At 42.4% G+C, this 18664-nt stretch overlaps 1 protein-coding gene across 3 annotated transcripts in view; it reads left to right on the top strand.

Moving 5' to 3' along the window:
* The window catches only part of GRIA3 (glutamate ionotropic receptor AMPA type subunit 3), a 1487966-nt gene that overhangs the window by 1237964 nt on the left and 231338 nt on the right, over positions 1 to 18664 (top strand). For 2 of the 3 annotated variants that reach the window (XR_011274156.1, XM_069612674.1), the window contains exons 13-14: positions 5478 to 5725; positions 6244 to 6358. Coding sequence is in view for 2 of the 3 variants with exons in the window: in XM_069612674.1 (XP_069468775.1) it covers positions 5478 to 5725; positions 6244 to 6358 (363 nt within the window). In the remaining variant the exon portion in view is untranslated. The remainder of the gene's footprint in view (positions 1 to 5477; positions 5726 to 6243; positions 6359 to 18664) is intronic. The other variant, XM_069612673.1, reaches the window with a different exon arrangement.

The following is an 18664-nucleotide window of genomic DNA, read 5'->3' as shown; positions in this document are numbered from 1 at the left end:
GGTGTCAATAAGTGCAGGTAAGCGGACTGTAGGGTTGCAGATACAGACCACAAATGCAGGGGATGCCAGGAGGCAGTTCAGAAGTGCAACTGGGTGGGCAGGACCTGGACCCGAGTTCAGAGGGTTGCCAGGTGATCAGTGCAGTGTTAGACAAGAGATCAGCAAGGGAGAGGAAGAGAGATGGCAGAAGCAAAGAGGAAGGTCTTAAGGTGCTTCCGGAACCAGAGATGGTTCTGCTCAAGTTTCAGAGAGGCTGTTCCAGAGGGAGGTGCCAGACGAAGAAAGAGATCTGCCCCCAACTCATTGCTTGGAGCAGCGACTGACCCTCGAGGAGTTGGAGGTGGAGGAGCGAAAAGCTTGAGTTGGAAGATATTTCCAAAGAGAGAGTTGGAGGTATTGCTGTCCCAGTCCCCGGAAGGCCTTGGGGAAAATGCAGAGGGTCTTGAACTTGAGCCTTGCTGCCACTAGGAGCCAATGGAGAGATTTCAGGGCTGGGGAGATACGATTCCTGGGCTTGATGCCAAGGACAAATCTTGCAGTCCTGTTCTAGATGGGTTTTAGAGGACAGAGAGTAGAGACAGGAAGATTTAGAAAGAAGCTGTTGCAGTAGTCCAGCCCAGAGAGAACCAGGGCTCTGGAGACAGCAAGCTTCTGGGGGCTGGTGCGGAAAGGAAAAATACTTCTGAGCAGGTGCAGCTGGTAGTTTGACATCTTAGAGACATCAGAGATGTGAGGAGAGAAGGAGAGCGTGGAGTCGAAGATGGCCTCTGACAGGTGGGAGCAAGAAAGGGCCCAGAGTGGGTGGCCAGAGGGTGACAGGCAAGGAAGGCGCAGGTGTGCCGATGAGGAGGATCTCCATTTTACTGGGATTAAGGCAAAGATCATTAACGGCACACCACTCCTTGATTGCAGACAGACAATCCGGGATGAGAGAGGGAGAGGAGGTGGCTGAGAAGAGCCTAAAAGTGAGCTAACTGTCATCCGCATAGCACTGAGAGTTGGAGCAGAGAGCAGAAATGCGGTGGGCAAGAGGTGCCAGATATTGGTTGACCAGCCAGGGAGAAAGGTTAGATCCCTGGGGGAAACCACAGGTAGAGAGTAAGATAGAGGAGAGCAAGTTGGACCTGGGAGGGTCAGTCAGAGAGGAATGAGGTCAGCCAGGCCAGGGACTGATCAGTGATACCCAGGTTATCACAGAGCCGGTTGAGCAATATGGCATGGTTGACCATGTCGAAAGGAAAGGAGAGATTGAGTAAGATGAGGACAGAGGGGTGATTGGCATCGAGCGTAGAGAGCAGGTCTTCACAGATGTTCAGGAGAGCAGTTTCCATGCTTCTGGCTGCTCTGAAGCCAGACTGATGGTCGTGGAGACAACCAACAGATTCAGTGTGAAGATTAAGCTAGGAGATGGCCAGCTGTTCCAAGTGTTTGCCCAGGAAAGGAGTAATGGAAATCGTGCGATAGTCAGCCGGACAGGAGGGGTCGGCTGAGGGTTTCTTAAGAAGAGTGTGCACAATAGAGTGCATCAGGGGGAAAGAGACAGGAGGGAAGGGAAGGTACCAGTGGCAAAAGAGTGATTGCAAAAGTTAGCCAAGGCTGGAGTGAGGGTGTCAATGTGGTCCTTGATGGTTTTGGATGAACAGGGAAGAACCTGTTTTGACGAGACTTTCATAGATCGGTCTTGTCTAGAAACCTTGTCTGGGGTGAACAGAGGAAAGGCAGAGAAGGGAAGAGGAGAGGTGGCTGCGGGGAGGCCAGAGGTAGAAGAGAAGGTAGAGGGAAAAGGATTAGAGGACGAGAGGGTGGACATGATGTCCTGGGTTTTAGAGATGGAATGTGAAACCAGGGCTGTGTACAGGGCCTGGGAGGGGACAGGATGGGTAGAGACTGCACATTCAATTAAGAAAGGGACTTTCAACAGCCGGTAACAGTTCTATGATTTTCACCATCGTGTCTAATAGATGCTCACTCAGCGCAGAGCTTTACAAGACCGGACCTCCGTGCGTGTCAACTGAGAGCCTTGCAGTGAAATTTCTGAGGGATGTGGAGGTCTCCCAGAGGGATGCTAGAAGGCTTATCATGCTCTTTGACGTAAGCATCATCTGTGCCTTTTCCATTAGTGCAGACCTATTTATCAAAAGTGCCCCGAGGATCAAGATGGATTTGCTCATCGCCCTAAGTGACTAAACGGGCGTTCCTCTCCTGAAACAGGTCATACCGTTGACTTATGCTGATGCAAATTATATCCTCATTGCCAAGTTCTGCCAAGTTTTTCTTCACTTTGTCCGTAAGGTGGCCTATTTTTAGCGGTTAAATACTTCTTCTGCCTTTGCTTTTTGTTTCTTTTGCACCTTTTTCTTTTGTGTGCTCCATGTGTATTGGATACTGAGTCATTACGACCCTGCCGGTCCGGAACGAACGGTGGCGGTAAAACCACCGCCACCGTTCTTTCCGGACCGGCTGATTCAGATTCCTGCAGGCAGGAGGTGTCACTCCCGACAGGTCTGACCTGTCGGGATTAACACCACCTGCTTGCAGGCGGGCATGGAAACACCAGATCTGTCATAGACGGAACCAGTGTTTCCATGGTCCCCCACCCCATGGAGTCCTGACTCCATGTGAATCGGAATTACCAGGTCACCGGGGTTGTAATGCCCCGGTTATTCCGGAAATCATGGAGGCGGAATGGTATTACGGGTCCGGAGTCAGCCTGCCGATTTTTCCGGCACGACTATCGCCGGACTTGTAATGAAGCCCATGGTTTGGTATGTCTACTATGGGCAAAGTTTATTTTCCCCTCGTTGCTTTTCGTAATCTGCAATGTAATATCTACTTCATGCGCTTTCACTCGAGGGGTCAAAGGCAAAAATTCAGGACGCTGACAGTTTGCAGGAGAAGAGATGGAGGAAGAGTCCCAACTGAAGTCTGTGGCATCATCCCTACATATGTCCCCACTGTTAGCTAGTATAATATCCACAACTCTGGCAAGTGTTTTCTTCAGCTCAAGTTCCTCTCTTGGTTGTTGCCGACACTCCCATGGATTCTAATTGCAGAGTGAGGCATAGAAGTAAAGAGTTGTTGTTATCTTTTACTGGAGAGAGTGCCTTATTATAGTCAAGAGGCTCACCAATATCTTCTCCCTCCCCAGCCTGCACATTAGATGGCAGGCCAGGGGTAAATAAACTGTGTAATCCTTGACTGGGCATATTTTAATTCATCAATGTTGTCTTTCTTATTACAAGGGCTGGTTGATGATATCACTGAGTCATCTGATGCTGTGCTCTGCTGCTTTTTCGCTCTGCATTTAGCCTTGTTGTGTAATGCACATTTGTGTGGCTTCGAGGACTTAGAGGTTTTAATCCTACTTATGAGCTGCCATCTAAAAGAAGTATGACTAGTCATTCAGTCACTGCCGTAACACGTATGATGTTGAAAGGTAGAAAGAAAGAGATTAACAGATTCACCCCAGAAGAATGGCAATTCAACTTAGACGCCATCCACCAGACAGGGAGACGGTGCTCTCTTTTTACTCGTTCAGTTGAGAATTTATCATGTAATGCAGCTTCTTTATACTTCCATTAGCCACACCTTATTCGTCACCAAGACCAAAGGAGTATTCCCCGCATCACTGGACAGACTCCTAGCCAAGCAGCACTTGGCAAACACAAAGTTATGATTTCCAGTAGGCAAAAGAAGTCAAGTAAATTATTGGCCTGCAGAATAGGAGACATTAAATTAGAGTTAATTAATGCATATAAACATTTAGTCTTGTACATTAATAGCAGGCTATCAGATAGCTTTATAATGCAGAAGAGACATAAAAGGGGTCTCTTCTTAGTAGCATTGATGTGGGAACTAGGTATCAAGTATGGGGGATTCTCATTGGGCTAACACTAAATAAGCAGAAGTATATTCCAGCCAAAATCTATGGCATGAAATCATTGCTATCAGACTTAGAGGCCCAACGTCCTAAAATTTAAGGCAGATTTTGGCGCTCTTGTTTGGGAATTCCCAAGAATATTCCAGTGACATTATTAGGATATGAAATGTGATTAGTTTCTTTAGACACTGAATCAAAGATCAGAAGGGGCACTTAATTTGTTAAAATAATAATTAATGTAGCAAAAGATAAATCTACAGAGATTATAAGAGACACTTCATGCCAATGCAATAGTTTTGGATTGAAACAATTTAGGGATGTTCATAAAAAGCTCTTTAAAGAAATATATTTTTTCTTAATAGAAGTTCATATTTACGAGAAATAGTAATTTAGTTCAAACAAAAAGCAAAACATTGGGACTGGAAGAGAAATATAAACATAAAACTAATAAAATCACCAACTCAAGCATATTTAAGATATCTGCCGAGATATTTGATGATGCAACTTTATATTGGATATTCCCCAGATAAACAAACTAGACTTTTGTTTAAAAAATGTAGGTTGAATGTATCAGGAACTAGGGGAGTAATTAAACCTAGATTGACGATTGCTAAAGACAACAGAGCATGTAGATTATGTGAAGACGCTGGGTAATTGGAGACGTCTGGTCATGTATTGTTCTGCTTTAGAGATTATAAGAGTATGTTTTTAGGAAATGAGTTTACCCACAAGGTGCCATTTATGCAGAACATTTCTGAGCACGTTGTATTAATGGCAGTCAATTGAGTTTTTTAATTGCACCTATTCAATAGAGGAAAAAGAAACATTTTTCTTTGAATGTAGCAATTAGTTTTAAGTCTTTGTGTATATAGATGACATAGGTTTTATATTAACTGCTGTGGATATATGAATAGAGTGCATGCATGAATTTAATGGAATAGATGGCTTTTTATTACATTGTAAGATGTATGCATTGATTTATGGTTTGTGTTTGCAGGTATTTTAATGAATTACTATTCGTTTTTAAGGTGTCATGTCAACAATGAATGCACATTTTCCACATATATATGATGGTTAGGGTGGTAAAGAAGCAATGCCAGTGCCTTTATTTCACTCCAAAGTATCACCTTGCTGCTGAAACAGCAAATGCAGGACCTAAACTGGTGCCGGCCTTGCATGTCAGTAATCTAGTGCTTTTTTGAAAACGGCTCATCATGAAAATACGGTGCAATGTGTTTTCCATGCTGGCCATCACCACTTTAGTGGTACATAATACAGTTGATTGTGATAGTAGTGGAATGTGGCAAGAGATAGAGACAGGAGTTTATTAATGGGTAGGGGATGGAAAGGACCTTATTTTATGCAGATATTAAAGTGACAGGCTTTGTGTGGCATATGATAATTTCTATCTCAAAACATTAGTCAAGTGCTGTATCAAAGCAATGCTACAATATCATATGTTACACCTTGTACATGGCTTCTAGACCATCTTTATCACAATAATACATAAGCGATAACTTTGAGCAAAATGTGTTTTTGATTTCGTCAAACATTCTGCTCACATTGCCTCCATTTTGTTTTTTGTCCATTGTTTTAGAGATCCAAAATAGCTGTGTATGAGAAAATGTGGTCATACATGAAATCGGCTGAGCCATCAGTGTTTGCCAAAACCACAGATGACGGCGTAGCCAGGGTCCGGAAGTCTAAGGGAAAGTTTGCCTTTCTGCTGGAATCGACCATGAACGAGTACATCGAGCAGCGAAAGCCTTGCGACACAATGAAAGTTGGTGGAAACCTCGACTCCAAGGGCTACGGTGTAGCGACTCCCAAAGGCTCGACATTAAGGTGGGTGGAATAATATAACATGACCCCTCTTGTTATAGTATTCCACCTACCCTGATGTAGTGTGTTTGTCATTTTCTTTCTTTTGGATATCTTGAGGTAACACAGTTTAAACTCCTTTGAGTATTCCCCTCATTTATAGAACCGGTAACATATCGTTTTATTTACTTAATGCATCCCTTTTTTAAATGTTATTGCTACGTGTTGTCCTTTGTTACTGTTTTTCTCGCTTTTAATTTTATAGTCCAATGGCTTTTCCATTTTTAATAGTAAAGGCTGCGTTAAATCGTCAACTCGTTAATTGCATGATGTGGTGTTCCTGTTACCTTTTCGTCTCAAAGACAATTTCCCCACCCCGCACACTTCAGTGATGTAAAGATATCCGACATGCCACCTTCCAATATTTAACCCTGTTCTCGCTTTCCGATAGCCAATTTGTCCTCTTGTGCTCCTTTTCTATACGTTACGATTTCTCAAGCATTTACTGCATTTTCTTACAAGTTATGTTTTATCGTTTCAAGAAATGCTGTTAACCTGGCAGTATTAAAACTGAATGAGCAAGGCCTCTTGGACAAATTGAAAAACAAATGGTGGTACGACAAAGGAGAGTGCGGCAGCGGGGGAGGTGACTCCAAGGTCAGCCTCAATGTCACCACAATCGGGTACCTTAGTCAAGAGTAATCGGCAAGGCTGTCATTTTGTTACCCTACAATGAGCATACAGTGTATTTGGAAACGCTCTCAATCATGACAAAGCCGCTTGTTACAGTAGCTTTGAAATTTCACTCTCGAATTTGCATCACCAACAAGTTTGATCCTACACGGGACCCTTATTCAGCTAACAGATCTGTCAGGCTCCAATAGTGTTCTTGCTATAAAGAGTAAACAAAGAGTTACCCTTCAAGGGTTGAATCGTTTTGAAATGAGCATTGAAGACGCATTGGCAAAGATCTCCGATATTCCATCCACTTTTTGTCTGGGATTTTTTTTCTCCTTTTTTACCGTCCAAGTCATTCTCTTTGTTCTCCCCAGCTCAGTAGTCAGTCGCATATTGCGAGTTATTTTAGAAAAAAAGCAGTTTGCTACTGACTACTGAAAGAAAACCCAAGAGAGAAGAAAACGTGTTAGTGCATGGAGATATTTTGTAATTAAAGGCGCCATGCTCACAGATTATGCAACCATTCTTTTGCTGCTAGATTGAACTTTACAGCAAAATAAATGGTGTAGAATCTAGGGGCAAAACAGTGCTTTTTTGGTCTCAGTAGAAAACGATACCGCCATCGCCTTAATTTCCCAGCACATTTTCGCACCTCACAATGTATCATTACACTTATGGCTCAGCACCCAAAATGGTACAATGTTATGTCCGAAAAATGAGCACTAGAAGACACCACATTGCATGATGCAGCGTGCGCTCGACTGGTACACCCATGTGATGTACGTGCCTGAGCAGTTGCTTCCATGCCCTTCTAGTAAACAAATGACCCGGAAATGTTAGGCATCCCGAGGCGGGGTTTGTAACATTTTCCAGGCAATTGTTCATGGCAGAGTGTGGGAGCCAACTGCTCTGTCTACTTAGGCATTCTGCTGTTTCCTTCTTAAAAACATTTCCTTTCAGACTTTTCCATCACAGTGGCTCCATCCTGCCTCGGCTCAGTGGGGACCTGGCTACAATGTTATGGTTGCACCGGAAGTGCCATGGTTGTAAAACGGAAGCATTGTCTTCGGTGAAGTAGGAGGCTAGAAATGGAAGGAAAGAAATGTCTACGGTGAGGAGGAATGCCGCGGTACCTTTTATAAAGGAATCAAGCCCAGTTAGGGCTAACCTGGGCAAGGTAAGTAAACCGAGTTTGTAATTTTTAAATTTCTAAAGACGACGCCAAGAAGGACGGTATCACTGTAAACAGATTGCAGTTTTTCATCTCTTCAAGATGGTTTATTCGGTGAGTCGTGCACTCTATGTATTCCCCCACCTGCTCACTTACCTAATCAGTGAGACATACCATAGCGATAATATAGTAACATACTATATCCATGATGTATCCGTGCACTTTTTGCATATACACTAGTGTTGGTTCAGAGGGTGAAGCATTTGATTCTGAAAGAAAAATGCACAGAATGATGCATAAGGTCTTCCATTCGGTAAAACGGTGCAGAGGATTAGCGTTCTATGAACCCCACGAGGCAAGTGTGTATCGCTAGGAAGACTCACTGGTGTGCGCAACAGTAGGGATGCAGGCCTACTTGGGTCAGCAGACCTGTGTCCCCGCGTTGGTTGGCTTTTGCTTGCAATTGCTAAACTTGTGTGCGTCCCATTGCGCCCTGTCACCCATGCAGGGCAGCTTTGCAATTGCGTGCAGAGCACAACGAGCCAACACAGAGAACTCAAGTGTTTTTTTCTTAACGTACATAATGATACACTTGTAGTAGGACTTTCCAAAGTGTGTAATTTGTAGATGTGAAACTTATTTTTATTTTTGGACCATCCTCATTCATAAATGTTAATGTTGACTTGCAGATCAAACTGACATTGAGTCACAGATCACAACACATGGGTGTTTGTGTTTGCATTTGCTTTTGTGCTTTTTTATGTTTTGCCAGTCCCTTTTTAGATTAACAGCACAGGGCTTATATCACTAGTTGTATGATGAGTATCATTGAACATAGGTTATATGCAGCAATGAAAATGAGAGCTGTCTTGCCTTTATTACTTCGTGTAAGTACACAAAAAATCTCCAAGTGCCGTGTTCTAATGTGCAACGAAGCATGCCATTTATGTTGGTGTTTTACTGCCATGCATCTGGATTCCAAGAAGTAATGAGAATAGAATTTCTAGATATAGTAAAGTCCCCTCACTTTCCATTGTCCCTGGATGCGTAAAATAGCCTTATAGACCTCATAAGGGGTCATTATCGTGGGATAATGCCTGTTCCCAATTTACTGAGGCCCAAGAGTTGGCGAAGAGTCATTATCCCAAGCGATGAGAGCCCCTCCCGAAGTCTACAAGGATATTAGCACATATTGGTTGTAGCGCTTGATGTTTTGGTGGTGTAAAAATAGACAAACTATCTTAGCATATTAAATGTGCTTTTATTTTGTACAATTTAAAAAACAATGTTGTCTTCATGAGTTACGCATTTTAATTGAAACTCGGTTATACTAGAGCGGGTTTGGCATGAACATTTATTAGATGTTGGGAAAAAGTAATCAGTTTCTTTATAAGAAGGTGAAGAGATGTTTCCATGTTTTATCTTTCTCTTTGGTTTCGCGAAATATAATGTTGCAGGGGAAAAAATGTCCCCTCAGAGTGGAAGTGTTGTGTTCAAAGAAATCATGCCTGTAAATTCCAATTTTTTTCCCTGTCTGCTTTTGAAGACATAGCCTCATCACGAGTCTGGCGGTATAGCGGTGGTAATACCGCCAGCGCAAATAGCGTTACACATACTCGCTCTGGCACTACTAGCGCTGGATCATGAGTAGCGGTTGGGCATTTTTTGCCCATTTCCCATTGAGTCCATTGGATCCAATTGGGGTTTCATGGCGCTATTAGTGCTGCCGCAATTAGTGCTGCGCTAATAGTGCCCAAAACGGGTGGTAAGCCGGATATTTACCTCCATCAAAAAGTTGGAGGTAAAACTCCATACTTACTGCCCAACTCATAATAAGGCCAGCTCTTAAATGCTGCAGTAATAGTGTTACCGCCGCATTTAAGGACTACTGACCAACTCGTGATGAGGCCCTTTGTTCAGAATGCAGTCATTAGTAGTAGTTATTCACTGCACTCTGAACAATCCTATTAGCTGAGAGGAATTCAATGATGGGCTCCTTGTGCTAACATAGCCTGTAGGGGTCCTTATGGCCAGATGCACCTTGTGCCACAATTTGGGGAAGGGTCATTATCTCGAGAAATAATGAACTCTTCTGAGGTCTATACAGCTGTTAGCACATAGTGGTAAGAGCAGGACATGTCTTGGAGTTTTCGTGGTGAACTCAATATTTTACTTTAAGTGGGAGTATAATAAATAGACAAATTTAGTAAATTAAATCTGTTTTTATTTTGTTGCATTTAAATTAGGTTCCCTTCATGAGTTAAGCATTTCAATTGCAAACTTGATTATAATGGAGCAGGTTTAACCTCAGCATGCATAAGGAGTCATGTAAAAGTAAAAGATTTCTCTGTAAAAAGGGAAATCATTTTCCAATGTTTTTGTTTGTTAAATCGGATGTGGAAGCAAAAAAAAGCTCCTCCCAGAGAGGAAATGTCTTATTGAAAAAAAACGAAATCTTGCCTTGAAATTGTATTGCTGTTTCCCTGTTTGCTCGTTCTGAATGCAGTCAATATCAGTAGTTATTGACTGCACTGTGAACATTCTGAGAGGAGGTCAATAATGAACTCCATTTGCGAATAAAAAGTATGGTCAATAAATCTGTGGAATACCACCATGTTCCTGGGCATGCCTGTCTTTGTTTCTATGAGACTCGCCCTGAAAACTATTATTTATAATATGTTATGTTGCAGTGAAGTTCTCACAGGGTGGTAGCTCCATCCAGTGCTTCAGCACTATAAGTCTGGAATAGCTGGAAAACTTCCCCAAAAATGGGTGCAGGGAGTCAGAGGTGCCTGTAGATTGCAGAGTTTTGGAAATATGGCTTGCATTTGTGAAACCTCAGAAGTATTTGTAAAGATGCTGATGGTATTTTAATTTTCCCTGAACATTTTAAAACATTCCTCCCACAATGCCCTGTGTCGAGATTGGAACTTTAACAAATCCAACGGAGTCTTTGTCTTCCGCATTATTGTCAGACTTGAGAAACAGAATTCAGTAGAATGATAATGCTCTTTATAGCTTTGGATATTATATGGCACATTATATGGCACTTTAATCACTGCATATCAGCCAAAACTATTGTCATGGTATATGAAGATAGGAGGGAGCTGGGATGTGAGGAGAGTTACACCGCTTGTGGTCTTGTTTAGCTTTTTAACCACTCATTTTCCATACATCTCGATACTAGACGCTATGGCTATTCCCATCCACCTTCTGCCCTAATATGCACAAAATACATTCCTTGGGAGTTGTATGATAAAGGAATGGATGCGAATGTTGGATAGCTGTGTTGAGAATCTATTTCATCAATAAGAATAGGAGAAACCCCTGTCAGAGTTGTACTGGGTGACCAAAAGGTTCAATACAACATTATAACAATTCTAATGAGTAGCCAAACTCTAATTGTTCAATTCAATAAAATTGAACGTGTTGCAACCCTCCTGGGTCTTTATCAAGGACATATGTTTCTGTAGAATGCCAGATTCGCAGAAGAGTATTCTTTTGATGGACTGGGTCAAAGGTATATTCTCTGTGAAAGACAACCTCAGGTCTTTCTTCAAAACAAATCACTCAGAACCCTTCTGTGGAATAAAGCATTGCTGACAGATGTTCAACTTTAAATCTATTTATGACATTTTATTCTATCTTGTTATCACTTATGAGACTCTAAGACGTACATGGGGGAACTGGCCAGTACATTGTTGAGAGTTTTAGGAATAACATTGGTTGAAAGAGCTACTTTTACCTAATTGTTTTTCGGTGCAAAGAAGGCACAACTGTATTCTAATAGGAAAATAATAGGAGCTGAACAGCCCGTTCTTTGAATATTTCATCACATGCCAAATTGAGTTTTTGTTGATTGCTTAGTGAGAAACCACCAACAAACTCTGGTTAAGAAATAAATCATATTGTGGGTCAGAGGTTATGTTATATACTATGTCATGTTTTGTTATCGTATTAGGATTTGTACTGTGCATTGCTGCGATTTGCATGCTCTCCAGCCACTCTGGCGTACCTGGAAGAGAGTGGGTGGGTTTGGTTATTTGGACAGAAAGGGCAAGGCGAGATTGCAATACTTTCAGGTGAGATTGTAAACCTAGCACGGTATTTCTGTTAGCTTTCCAGGTGTGAAATGGAGGAGGCGTTGACGGCTTTGTGTCCAGAGGGGAAGCATAATGCTTATACTGTGGGTGGGGGCTGGTCCAGGGCTATGTCAGCTTTGGTAAGAGGTGTATGTTTGTGCTGTATGAAGTCTGGGGCAGGGGTGTTTTTTAAAAGCTCTGTTCAAGTAACTCGTTTGCATTTGTGTATGGTGACTACGGTGGAGAGAAATTAAGGGGTACTCAAAATATGGGGAGTGTTCTTGGTGTTGGTCCGTAGCACTTTCAAATGATTGATCTTGCTATAAGGTACGTGATGGTGAGAAACTCAAAGTTGAACCTTTTATTTTTAATAGAGAGCACATCTTTACTTACCGTTGTTCACAAAGGATGAGTATCAACCTCATCATGTTACCCTGAGATGTTGCTAAAATGCCGCCGCCATTTTATCATCACCGTCTAGCACTGAGGCTTTCCAAATCAATATGTATGCTTCAATCTTACAAATATTTCAATGATAGAGTGGGTGCTATGAAAAATGAAATGAGCAGCAAGTACAGTGTGCTTTATGGACATACTAAATCAGGCAAACAACCCTTTAATTACAGACATATGTGTCAGATATGAAGATCTGTGGTCATGCTTATGTTCTAAAAATGGCCTTTTCTTTTATGGAGGTTGGAACTCTGGTGCTATTTGTCCCATTCTCATTTCTCTTGGGGGTATTTCTAAAGCGTGCAATGAAATTGTACCACACTGACCCCTTGGAAGGAACCATCTCGCAGCTCAAGACCTTCCTTTTCACCTCTGCCTTCTCTTTCTCACTTCCCTGCTAACTTGCCTGTCTGCTGCACTGACTGGTTGCCTGGTACTCTCAGAATCTCACTGGGTACAAAGTTCCTCGTGGACCAGTCTTCCTTGCACTGCCTCCTAGCCCACCGTGCAATTAGGGGCTGTAAGCTGTAACCCCTACAGCCCCCCTGGTTCCTTGCACTTACCTAGAGCCGCGCTGCCTGGGATGCACTTACTCAGAGTCAAGCTGCCCTGTTCCTTGCACTTCCCCCTCTCCCTTCCCCTTTCACTTCACGTTGTCGCACTTGTACGGTCCGAATGACAAAAGGCCTAGTGCAGTGCTTAAAGTGGGCCGGGGCCTGCCGGGGCCCCCCATCCCACACAACATTGGCGGGATGCATTATCCCGCCGCGACGGGAGATGCGCCCGCCAGTTTAATTTCAGGCGAGCTGACAGAAGTGCCAGCCAGGCACAGCGTCGCTGAGGTTGGCTGGCACATCTGTCAGTCACTGTAACTTCCCTGATGACCCCTCATCTGAGGGGTCATCAGGGAAGTTACAGTTCCTTTGTTTGCCCTCGCCAGGTCACTGACCCTCAGCGAACCTGCAGGCTCCATGATCTAATATGCAGTTTAGATCACGGAGCCCGCGGGTTTGCAGAGGGTGAAAGGCGCCTCGGGCTCAGTGATCTATGTGCTCTGAGCAGAGATCACAGAGCCCGAGGCGCATTTCTCCATCGGCAAAGCTTTATAAAAGATGCCTTGAATTGTATATGTTTCAAGCCATCTTTTATAAACGTAGAAATATTTCTATGTTTATAAAAGACCGCTTGAAACGTGCACAATTCAAGGCATCTTTTATAAAGCTTTGTCGATGGACAAAGCCACCTTGGGTTTTGTCCGTCCTCAACGCTTTATAAAAGATGGCTTGAATTGTTTACGTTTCAAGCCGTCTTTTATAAACATAGAAATATGTTATAAATCTCTATGCTTGTAAAAGGTGGCCTGAAAGGTGCACAAACCATAGTAAGGTAAGCACACAAGTGTGCGTAAATTACTATGGTTTGTGCACTTTTCAAGCCACCTTTTTATAAACATAGCAATACGTAACATTGGTATGTTTATAAGGCTTGAAAGGTACACAAACAATTGTAGTATGCATACAAATATATAAATGCTCACATACATTTATATATTTGTTTGCGCACCTTACAATGATTTGTGCATGTTTTAGGCCACGCCCACAATGGAAGCCACGCCCCCAAACGAGGCCCCCCCTCAATTTCTTACCCCACTTAAAGCACTGACTGCCTAGTAGAATCGTTTCTCTTGTCTTCCCTCTGTCTTCCCTCGCTTGTCTTGTTGTGCCTAGAAACACTTGTCTAGAGGCACGATATCAATCCCATATCATAAGTAAGGTATATAGTTATTTTAGGTTTTGGTAAGGTGCTTTCCTCAATAGGACGCGTGCACATTCTTATTGTCGCTAGAATGTACACTAGAAGTGAGCATTGAAACGAGCAATGTACAATTTTAAAAATGGTTAGTTCACAATGTTAGTACAATTACATAATTTCCTCTTTTGCGTTTGTATTAGATTTTGTAAAAAAAAAATCCATCTGTCAAGATATCGTATTTTCTTTCTCTGATCGAGAGCAGCTGTCAGCAGCAGATGGCATGGCGGCAACATGTATGCACCTTACAACACAACTGTCACCCAAATAAAATGAGACAGCGACATAAAGTGAGAGAGACAGAGAAACAGAGGAGAGAGAGCACTCCATGGCATATCAAATTCCAAGTAAAGCTGTTGGTATTAGCCTATCTGACCGTGGCAAACTGACCGAACAACCAATTTGGTTGAATATGATATGGGGTATTTGGCCTTTGGGCCAGACTGGTCGCATATATTGCTACATACTAGCCCTGGGGAGCGGGGATTGCAGGAGTGTCTCCCGCTATCCAGGGTTGGTATTTAGCAATATTGGGGGTCCCAGGGATTCCCCTGCTTCCTTAAAATTAGAGGCGAGGGACAAAAAAAAAAAAAAAAAAAAACAGGCACCGCATCAACCAAATTCATGTATGGTCAGTTTTCCACAACCAGTTTGAATTCAGTCAGACACACCCAAACCAAGCTGTTAACTAGTAAAATATGTATTCCGACAATAGTTCACGTTTTTTAAAAACACTTAACATTTTATAAAAAATCATACAATCTAAAAGTGCACATAAAAAGATATTTACCTGATTTTCTTGAAATCGTATCAAATGTTCTCAAGCCCATAGACAATTGGCAGGATTTATGGCTGTGCCTCTTTAAGTGTCAAAAGCCATACCCGCACCAACTTGGTAAAAAATAAGAACACTGTTCTTTAGGCCGATTCGCTAGAACAATTAAGATCAAGGACGTGGATACACCCCAAAGGTCTACGATTGATATTTACTCATTGGAACCACTCCCAATGTTCAGACATGAGAAAATGACATCAACTACTGGCCTTTCATTGATTACTAAATGAATCACCAGAGTGAATCACATCAGGTACATACTACCCTCTGGTCTCCCCATAATAAATATCCGCTGGGTATAGGACGTCACCCAGCCAGCAGGGGCTTCTCCTGGAGGACGAGGGGCGAGTGCTGCATGCACTGTGCAGCAAATCGAACGTCAGCATCATATTCAAGTAGTGACCTTTTCCATCCAGGATAATAAGGTCATTGGCACATTGTTTTTTAATGCACCCGAGCCTAGTTTATTAAATGTAATATAGTTTGTCAAATTATGCACAGAAAACTCAAAGTGAAAGAATGGGTATTTGACCAGTATTATCTAAATGCCATATAATATCATATTATGCTGATGATGATCACGTGCTTTTGAGGTTTTGTAAATTCCCAAAATCACACAAATTGACTTGTTCACCATAGAGCACCCTTACACATAGTGATTCATATGAACATTTATGGGAATGCCAAATGCCCATGACAGGCGTACAGTCAGATGTGTATATGCGTATGGCTGTGGTAGGCCCATGCAGTGATCTGTGTTAAGCCAACCTGTCTTGACAAAGCTCGAAGCAGAAGCCAATTAGCTCCCAGCTTCATGTCATTGCAACCCCTGAGGGTGCTGCCATTGGCCACTTTAAATTCTAGTTACAAAACTTACTTGAGCTCATAGGCTAATTAGATGCATCTGCCAGAGTTTCGGATCACACAGACACATTTGCAGTTTTGCCTCTGCAAAGGGACCAGTTCCACCTCTATGGGACACTACTAGAGCCAAAGACCTAGCTTCGGGTTCACAGATCCAAGATGGAAAACTCCTCATAATTGTTTTCAGTTAGATATTTCAGATTTTAGATATTAATTATGACCGGAGGTCAATAGACATTATTCCTTGTGGATATTGTTCCCACTTTTTAGGTGTTTTAAAAAGAAAAACTCGGATTGACACTTTTCCAATCAATGTGTACGTATTACACCAGACACCAAGGGCCCGATTCATGGAATTTGCTGTACGGTTCAAAGTGACTGCACTGCTATGAAGTGACTTTGCACTGCTGAAACAAACCCTGGTTCATGGAACGGTGCAAAGGGTATTTGTGCAGTACAAATTCCAGTGCATAGTCATTTTTGCAGTACAAAATTACTTTGCACGGACTTTGCACTGCAAAAATACACTTTGCACAGTTCCCTGAATCAGTGTTTGTGTCGGCTGTGCAAAGTCACTTTGAACCGTGCAAGAAATTCCATGAATCGTGCCCTTAATGTGCATGCACGTTTGGTTTGCAGCCATCCAGCAGTTGTTGCTGTCGGTGAGAGAACGATGATCCCTACGCGAACTGAAATGGGACTGGCAACCTCTGCTGCTCTGCACCCACTGTCTGGATTTGTAACTGTGAACTTCAGATGTTTTTGTAATAGCATCTGAAAAAGTGCTCACTCTATGGGGAGTCCAACTAAACTCTAACTTTATATGTACTAATGTTGCACAGTCTACAGGTGAAATTTACTCTCATGCCACTCCTATGTCATTTTATGCAAATGTCTTAATTGCTTCTTCACATACTCGACCACTGAACGACGAGCGTGCAAAGTTCATTGTGTGACTGTTTAGTGTGGAAATGGGGTTCTTGAATTGTTTCAGAAAGTGGGCGTGGCCACTGATCTTCTGGAGATTGACAGGAAAAACACTCCATGAAGATGCTCATAGGATGGACGGAGAAAAGCCCTCCATGGCTTCCCTTTTGACTTGTAACATTGCTAATAGTGCTGAGGTAGACCATGTTATAGGTTTTCGGGGGAGTAAGGCTGTGCCGGCAGTGCAAAGTCACTTTTCAGCGATGCAAATTCAATTGGATCTGGGCAAATATTCCATGAACCGGCCCAAAGTTTTCATCTCTTTTAGTTGTTTTAGCAAATAACACAGTTTTCAATGGAATGTGGGATAGCCGGTCAACTCAGCCTTTCATCCTTATGAGGTTGATAAAATAAGTACTGCTGTGTGGAATAATAATGTCTTTTGTTATTTCAGTCCTATGAGTGTGTAGCGCTATATAAGAAATACATTATTATTATTATTATTATTATTATTATTATTATTATTATTATTATTTTAACACGTGGACAATTCAATTGCCTCAAAGCTGGTGCAAAGTGTGTGGCACTCTAAGTAGAGGAGTGGTCAAAATGTTGCATTTTGCACTCTCGCCAGGTGAACCTGCAGGCATTTGGGATGGCCCAGGTAGGACCTGTTGGCACAGTCTAGATGTTTGGCAAGTGATGCCATAATCCCCTGAACTCAACATTGGAACGAGAGAAAAGTGAACAGGCAATTTAATATCTTTGGATTTTTGAAGTTCCTCTTGGCTACCAAAGTGATTTGGAGTTTTAGGTTGAGGCTGGAGTTGATGTCACACCTTCCGCGGAGGCCCAGCAAATGTCCTGCTACTGGAAACTGATTAATACTAACCAAGAAAATGGTGCTGCGCCAATAATATTTTGGGGGTGTTATTTTCAGGCTGTTTGGACTGTTATTACCAATTCCAAGCACCTCAGATGAAGGTGGGAGCTTTTGTAGTAGCTGCATGTCACAGGCATCATCAAGGAATTGTAGGCCGAGGACACAGATCAAGATGCTGGGAGCTGTTGTATAGATATGAAAGACAATTGGTGATAAACCAGAGGTCTTATGTACTCTACTCAAGGCCAGAGAGTGCTGTTCTGACATGGAGATATGATTACTCTTGGAACCTGACAAGGAAGAGGAAGACCACATATTTAAAATCGTCTGGTTTGGCCAGTTTATAGTGAGACTACTCCCAACCAATAATGTTTATTCTATTAAACGCAAAATAGGCAAGTTTGGAAGCGGGATGTAGAACTGACCGTGGATGGTGTAGACATGGAAAAGTGGGTGGAGCTTGTGCCCAATCTCCCTTATGTACTCGTAGAACCAAGACACTTATCCTCTGTGTCTAGACACTCATGCAGATTCAGATTAAAGAAAAGGTTCACTCAGTTGGATGTATTCTGCAAAATGTGATTTATTGAGTTCAAAGGAATGCTTTGAGCCAACACTGCTCGGCTCTGCTTGCTTCCACCAGGCTCCATCCACATCACTCCGCTCCCAGCTGCACTTCACTCGCTTCATTTTCCCACACGCCGCCTTCTTTTCTGTTTATTGTTTTCAAGTGCAGCCATGTTCTTGCCCTACATTAGATTTCCATTCTGATAGAAATCTGTGTACCTCGTCGTAAATTGAGCCCATCTTCCTCGCTACTTGTGACTCTCCCTCAGCCCCAGTCGCTAAATCTAATTTTCGTTCTTTTGCGCTACTGTCCCAACAACAATGGACTGCTGCTCCTTTCTCTGTGTGTTCGTCTCTTACAATGTCATCTTTCAATTTTTCTCTTAAAGCTCATCTTCTTGCTTCTTCTTTAATGTAGTTTGCACTTCATGTTGTTAATGCTGTAATGACGTCTATTTTTCAATCCTTTATTTAAGTATGAACAGTGCTTCGGCAAAAGCGCTAAAATCAATAAAATTGTTTGATAAAAAAAAAGCGAAATCAGGCTATCTCAAGGCAAATAATAAAGTTAAGACATTAATTTGAAAAGCAGCAAAAAAAAGTTACATTTGAATGACATGTATGATATGCCATTTCTCTATTGCTCTCAGTTAAACCGACTGTCGAGCTGGCTCCTGCATTGCCCTCAAAACGT

Source organism: Ambystoma mexicanum, chromosome 5p, assembly GCF_040938575.1.
Source record: "Ambystoma mexicanum isolate Mex_15411 chromosome 5p, UKY_AmexF1_1, whole genome shotgun sequence".
Classification (NCBI taxonomy): domain Eukaryota; kingdom Metazoa; phylum Chordata; class Amphibia; order Caudata; family Ambystomatidae; genus Ambystoma; species Ambystoma mexicanum.
This window is presented reverse-complemented; position numbering and strand designations above follow the sequence as displayed.